At 54.1% G+C, this 7,500-nt stretch overlaps 1 protein-coding gene across 5 annotated transcripts in view; it reads right to left on the reverse strand.

Moving 5' to 3' along the window:
• LOC116958678 (uncharacterized protein KIAA0930 homolog) overlaps nucleotides 1-3,224 on the reverse strand; it is a 41,233-nt gene extending 38,009 nt beyond the window's left edge. For 4 of the 5 annotated variants that reach the window (XM_076058869.1, XM_076058868.1, XM_076058867.1 and 1 more), the window contains exon 1: nucleotides 1-428. This exon is cut by the window's left edge and continues 2,817 nt beyond it. In XM_076058869.1, the coding sequence (XP_075914984.1) occupies nucleotides 1-324 (324 nt within the window). In that variant the 5' untranslated portion in view covers nucleotides 325-428. Of the gene's footprint in view, nucleotides 429-2,211 lie in introns of those variants that run through there. The other variant, XM_076058870.1, reaches the window with a different exon arrangement.
• Between the last annotated feature and the right edge of the window lie 4,276 nt (nucleotides 3,225-7,500).

Here is a 7,500-nt window from a genome sequence, read left to right on the forward strand (position 1 = left end):
ACACAATGTGTACACACACACACAGTGTACACACACACAGTGTACACACACACAGTGTACACACACAATGTGTACACACACACACAGTGTACACACACACAATGTACACACACACAGTGTACACACACACACAGAGACACACACACACACAATGTACACACACAATGTACACATACACACAATGTACACACACACAATGTACACACACAGTGTACACACACACAGTGTACACACACACAGTGTACACACACACACACAGTGTGTGTGTGTGTGTACATTGTGTGTACGTACACACACACATTGTGTGTGTACACACACACACATAGTGTACACGTACACACAATGTACACACACACACTGTGTACACACACACACAGTGTACACACACAGTGTACACACACACACTGTGTACACACACACACAGTGTACACACACAGTGTACACACACACACACAGTGTACACACACAGTGTACACACACACAATGTGTGTACACACACACACAATGTGTGAGCAGATGTTGGTTGTTGCTGTGACTGTTGGCTGTTGGTGGTTGTAGTTATTGTGGTTGTAATTGTGCAGTTGTAATTGTTGGTTGTAGTTGTGGCTGTTGTTGTAGTTGTGGTGTAGTTGTAGTGGTAGTAGTTATTGTGGTTGTAGTTGTTGTTGTGGTAGTCGTTGTAGTAGTTGTGGTAGTGGTTGTTGTGGTTGTTGTTGTTGTAGTAGTAGTGGTAGTAGTTGTTGTGGTGGTTGTAGTTGTTGTTGTGGTTGTTGTGTGCGTAGTTGTGATGTATAGTTGTTGTAGTAGTTGTAGTTGTAGTAGTTGTTGTGGTGGTTGTAGTTGTTGTGGTTGTTGTGGTGGATGTAGTTGTTGTGTGTGTGTAGTTGTGGTGGTAGTAGTTGTAGTAGTTGTGGTAGTAGTTGTTGTGGTTGTTGTTGCAGTAGTTGTAGTAGTGGTTGTTGTGGTGATTGTAGTAGTTGTTGTAGTAGTTGTAGTAGTGGTTGTTGTGGTGGTTGTAGTAGTTGTTGTAGTAGTTGTAGTAGTTGTTGTTGTGGTGGTTGTAGTAGTGGTTGTTGTGGTGGTTGTTGTTGTTGGGCGTGTGGTTGTGGTAGTTGTTGTGGTGGTTGTGGTAGTAGTTGTGGTAGTGGTTGTTGTGGTGGTGGTTGTTGTTGTAGTAGTTGTGTTTGTAGTAGTTGTAGCAGTAGTTGTGGTGGTAGTAGTTGTAGTAGTGGTGGTTGTTGTGTGCGTGGTTGTGTTAGTTGTTGTAGTTGTGGTAGTTGTAGTAGTGGTTGTTGTGGTGGTTGTTGTTGTAGTAGTTGTGGTAGTGGTTGTTGTGGTGGTTGTGGTTGTAGTAGTTGTAGTAGTTGTGGTGGTTGTAGTTGTGGTGGTTGTAGTTGTGGTTGTAGTAGTTGTTCTGGTGGTTGGGCGTGTGTGTGTAGTTGTGGTAGTAGTTGTGGTAGTTGTAGTAGTGGTGGTTGTTGTTGTAGAAGTTGTTGTAGCTGTGGTGGTTGTTGTGGTTGTTGTTGTGTCTGTGTGTGTGTAGTTGTGGTAGTTGTTGTGTGTGTGGTTGTGTTAGTTGTTGTGGTAGTAGTTGTGGTAGTTGTTGTAGTTGTGGTGGTTGTAGTAGTTGTGGTGGTTGTAGTAGTTGTTGTAGCTGTGGTGGTTGTTGTGGTTGTGTCTGTGTGTGTGTAGTTGTGGTAGTTGTTGTGTGTTTGGTTGTGTTAGTTGTTGTGGTTGTGGTAGTAGTTGTGGTAGTTGTAGTAGTGGTTGTTGTGGTGGTTGTTGTTGTAGAAGTTGTTGTAGCTGTGGTGGTTGTTGTGGTTGTTGTTGTGTGTCTGTGTGTAGTTGTGGTAGTTGTTGTGTGTGTAGTTGTGGTGGTTGTTGTGGTAGTAGTTGTGGTTGTAGTAGTTGTAGTAGTGGTGGTTGTTGTTGTTGTGGTGGTTGTTGTGGTTGTTGTTGTGTGTCTGTGTGTGTAGTTGTGGTAGTTGTTGAGTGTGTGGTTGTGTTAGTTGTTGTTGTGGTAGTAGTTGTGGTAGTTGTGGTAGTGGTTGTTGTAGTAGTTGTGGTGGTTGTAGTAGTTGTTGTGGTGGTTGGGCGTGTGTGTGTAGTTGTGGTGGTTGTTGTGGTAGTTGTGGTGGTGGTTGTTGTTGTAGAAGTTGTTGTAGCTGTGGTGGTGGTTGTTGTGGTTGTGTCTGTGTGTCTGTGTACGACCTCCAGGCGCGGCAGCTCCACCACCACCACCACCGCCGTCACCACCACCGCCACCACCACCACCATCACCGTCACCGCCACCACCACCACCACCGCCACCACCACCACCACCATCACCGTCACCGCCACCACCACAGAGGAGTCGGCGTCGCCGCACGTGGCCCAGGCAGTCGAGGGGGGCAGTAGGAGGGGGTGGAGAGGCGGACATCGAGAAAGGGGGTCCCCGGCTAGGGGGTCTCGGCTAGGGGGTCCCGGCTAGGGGGTCCCGGCTAGGGGGTCTCGGCTAAGGGGTCCCGGCTAGGGGGTCCCGGCTATGGGGTCTCGGCTAGGGGGTCTCGGCTAGGGGGTCCCGGCTAGGGGGTCCCGGCTAGGGGGTCCCGGCTAGGGGGTCTCGGCTAAGGGGTCCCGGCTAGGGGGTCCCGGCTATGGGGTCCCGGCTAGGGGGTCTCGGCTAGGGGGTCTCGGCTAGGGGGTCTCGGCTAGGGGGTCCCGGCTAGGGGGTCCCGGCTAGGGGGTCTCGGCTAGGGGTCTCGGCCAGGGGGTCCCGGCTAGGGGGTCCCGGCTAGGGGGTCTCGGCTAGGGGGTCCTAGCTAGGGGGTCTCGGCTAGGGGGTCTCGGCTAGGGGTCTCGGCTAGGGGGTCCTAGCTAGGGGGTCTCGGCTAGGGGGTCCCGGCTAGGGGGTCCCGGCTAGGGGGTCCCGGCTAGGGGGTCTCGGCTAGGGGGTCCTAGCTAGGGGGTCCCGGCCAGGGGGTCCCGGCTAGGGGGTCCCGGCTAGGGGGTCCCGGCTAGGGGGTCTCGGCTAGGGGGTCTCGGCTAGGGGGTCTCGGCTAGGGGGTCCTAGCTAGGGGGTCCCGGCCAGGGGGTCTCGGCTAGGGGGTCCCGGCTAGGGGGTCCCGGCTAGGGGGTCCCGGCCAGGGGGTCCCAGCGAGTTGTGAAAGTTCCCCACCACCGCTCACAAACTTCTGCCCCTCCCCCACGCATCGACTCGCCGTGACGTCATCCACGTCGCCGTTGCCTGACGTCATTTGTAAGTGCCGTGGAAAATGACGTAATAACAGCACGTGTCTCCCTCCCTCTCCTCCCCGTGTCTCCACCCCTCTCCTCCCCGTGTCTCCACCTCCCCTCCCTTGTGTCTCCATCCCCTCCCCCCCGTGTCTCCCTCCTCCCCGTGACGTCAGGGGGACGGTGGGCAACGCCTGTGACGTCACGCGAGTCACGCGCGCGCACGTGCCCTTGGTGACGTCACACGGTGGGGTGGGGCTGGTGGAGGGCGGGCGGGTTGCGCAATAGCTCGAGATGACGTCACTGCGCCGGTAACCCGGGTGACGTCACGCAACACACTTGTTCGCGTAGCACAGTGGCTATGAGATGTTAACTACCTCGGCAGGTATACAGGAGGTCTGTGTCTCTCTCATCATCATCATCACAGTGGCTGAGATGTTAACTACCTCGCCTGGTCTACAGGAGGTCTGTGTCTCTCATCATCATCATCACAGTGGCTGAGGTGTTAACTACCTTGCCTGGTGTACAGGAGGTCTGTGTCTCTCTCTGATCATCATCATCACAGTAGCTGAGATGTTGACTACCTCGCCTGGTCTACAGGCAGTCTGTATCTCTCATCATCATCATCATCACAGTGGCTGAGATGTTGACTACCTCGCCTGGTATACAGGAGGTCTGTGTCTCTCATCATCATCATCATCACAGTGGCTATGAGATGTTGACTACCTCGCCTGGTATACAGGAGGTCTGTCTCTCTCTCTCTCATCATCATCATCACAGTGACTATGAGATGTTAACTACCTCGCTTGGTGTACAGGAGGTCTGTGTCTCACCCTCTCTCATCATCATCACGGTGGCTATGATATGTTGACTACCTCGCCTGGTCTACAGGAGGTCTGTGTCTCTCATCATCATCACAGTGGCTATGAGATGTTGACTACCTCGCCTGGTATACAGGAGGTCTGTGTCTCTCTCATCATCATCACAGTGGCTGAGATGTTAACTACCTCGCCTGGTATACAGGAGGTCTGTGTCTCTCTCTCATCATCATCATCACAGTGGCTGAGATGTTGACTACCTCGCCAGGTATACAGGAGGCCTGTCTCTCTCTCATCATCATCACAGTGGCTATGAGATGTTGACTACCTCGCCTGGTCTACAGGAGGTCTGTGTCTCTCTCTCATCATCATCATCACAGTGGCTATGAGATTGTTGACTACCTCGCCTGGTCTACAGGAGGTCTGTGTCTCTCTCTCATCATCATCATCACAGTGGCTATGAGATGTTGACTACCTCGCCTGGTCTACAGGAGGTCTGTGTCTCTCTCTCATCATCATCATCACAGTGACTATGAGATGTTAACTACCTCGCCTGGTCTACAGGAGGTCTGTGTCTATCATCATCATCATCATCACAGTGGCTGAGATGTTGACTACCTCGCCTGGTGTACAGGAGGTCTGTGTCTCTCATCATCATCATCACAGTGGCTATGAGATGTTGACTACCTCGCCTGGTGTACAGGAGGCCTGTCTCTCTCTCTCTCATCATCATCATCACAGTGACTATGAGATTGTTGACTACCTCGCCTGGACTACAGGAGGTCTGTGTCTCTCATCATCATCATCACAGTGGCTGAGATGTTAACTACCTCGCCTGGTATACAGGAGGTCTGTGTCTCTCTCTCATCATCATCATCATCACAGTAGCGATGAGATGTTGACTACCTCGCCTGGTGTACAGGAGGTCTGTGTCTCTCTCTCATCATCATCACAGTGGCTATGAGATGTTGACGACCTCGCCTGGTCTACAGGAGGTCTGTGTCTCTCATCATCATCACGGTGGCTATGAGATGTTGACTACCTCGCCTGGTATACAGGAGGTCTGTGTCTCTCATCATCATCACAGTGGCTATGAGATGTTAACTACCTCGCCTGGTATACAGGAGGTCTGTGTCTCTCTCTCATCATCATCATCATCACGGTGGCTATGAGATGTTAACTACCTCGCCTGGTATACAGGAGGTCTGTGTCATCATCATCATCATAGTGGCTATGAGATGTTGACTACCTCGCCTGGTATACAGGAGGTCTGTGTCTCTCTCTCATCATCATCATCATCACGGTGGCTATGAGATGTTAACTACCTCGCCTGGTCTACAGGAGGTCTGTGTCTCTCTCTCATCACCATCATCACGGTGGCTATGAGATGTTGACTATCTCGCCAGGTCTACAGGAGGTCTGTGTCTCTCATCATCATCATCCTCACAGTGGCTAGGAGATGTTAACTACCTCGCCTGGTCTACAGGAGGTCTGTGTCTCTCTCTCATCATCATCATCATCACAGTGGCTGAGATGTTAACTACCTAGCCTGGTATACAGGAGGTCTGTGTCATCATCATCATCACAGTGGCTATGAGATGTTGACTACCTCGCCTGGTCTACAGGAGGTCTGTGTCTCTCTCTCATCATCATCATCACAGTGGCTATGAGATGTTGACTACCTCGCCCGGTATACAGGAGGTCGTGGGGCTGTCCCCCATAGCAGCAGCAGTAGCTGCTGCTGTGAATTTCCACGCGATGACCACGACGACATCAGCCACACGGATGAGCTGCTAGGGATCGATTCGCTACTGCTGGCAGCAGACTGATGCCCAGAGACAGCTGCCACGCATCCATCCAGTCAATCACTCACCCACCCACTCACTCACTCACCCACCCAGCCACTCACCAACTCAACCACCCACTCACCCACCCAGCCACTCACTCACTCACCCACCCAGCCACTCACCAACTCACACACTCAACCACCCACTCACCCACCCAGCCACTCACCAACTCACACACTCAACCACCCACTCACCCACCCAGCCACTCACTCACTCACCCAGCCACTCACCAACTCACACACTCAACCACCCACTCACCCACCCAGACACTCACTCACCCACCCAGCCACTCACCAACTCACACACTCAACCACCCGCTCACCCACCCAGCCACTCACTCACCCACCCAGCCACTCACCAACTCACACACTCAACCACCCACTCACCCACCCACCCACTCACTCACTCACTCACCCACCCAGCCACTCACCAACTCAACCACCCACTCACCCACCCAGCCACTCACTCACTCACCCACCCAGCCACTCACCAACTCGCACACTCAACCACCCACTCACCCACCCAGACACTCACTCACTCACCCAGCCACTCACCCACTCACACACTCAACCACCCACTCACCCACCCAGCCACTCACTCACTCACCCACCCAGCCACTCACCAACTCACACACTCAACCACCCACTCACCCACCCAGCCACTCACTCACCCACCCAGCCACTCACTCACCCACCCAGCCACTCACTCACCCACCCAGCCACTCACCAACTCACACACTCAACCACCCACTCACCAACCCAGCCACTCACTCACCCACCCAGCCACTCACCAACTCACACACTCAACCACCCACTCACCCACTCAACCACCCACCCAGCCACTCACCCACCCACTCACCCAGCCACTGACCCAGCCACTCACCCACTCACACGCTCCACCACCCACTCACCCACCCAGCCACTCACCCACTCACTCACCCAGCCACTCACCCACTCACACGCTCCACCACCCACCCACCCACTCACCCACCCATCCACTCACTCACCCACCCACCCAGCCACTCACTGACCCATCCAGCCACTCACCCACTCAAACGCTCACCACCCACTCACCCACCCACTCACCCACCCACCCAGCCACTCACTCACCCACCCAGCCACTCACCCACTCACACGCTCCACCACCCACTCACCCACTCACCCACCCATCCACTCACTCACTCACCCACCCAGCCACTCACCCACTCACCCACCCAGCCACTCACCCACTCACCCACCCATCCACTCACTCACCCACCCACCCAGCCACTCACTGACCCATCCAGCCACTCACCCACTCAAACGCTCACCACCCACTCACCCACCCACTCACCCACCCACCCAGCCACTCACTCACCCACCCAGCCACTTACCCACTCACACGTTCAACCACCCACTCACCCACCCAGCCACTCACCCACCCACTCACCCAGCCACTCACCCACCCACCCACTCACCAACTCAGTCACCCACCCAGCCACTCACCAACTCACACACTCACCCACCCAGCCACTCACCCACCCAGCCACTCACCAACCCACACACTCACCCACCCACTCACCCACCCACCCAGTCACTCACCTACTCACTCACCTACTCACTCACCAACTCACTTACCCACTC

The sequence above is a fragment of the Petromyzon marinus genome (assembly GCF_048934315.1).
Source record: "Petromyzon marinus isolate PM22_M1 ecotype Great Lakes invasive population chromosome 80 unlocalized genomic scaffold, UKy_Petmar_22M1.pri1.0 chr80_unloc.1, whole genome shotgun sequence".
Lineage (NCBI taxonomy): Eukaryota > Metazoa > Chordata > Hyperoartia > Petromyzontiformes > Petromyzontidae > Petromyzon > Petromyzon marinus.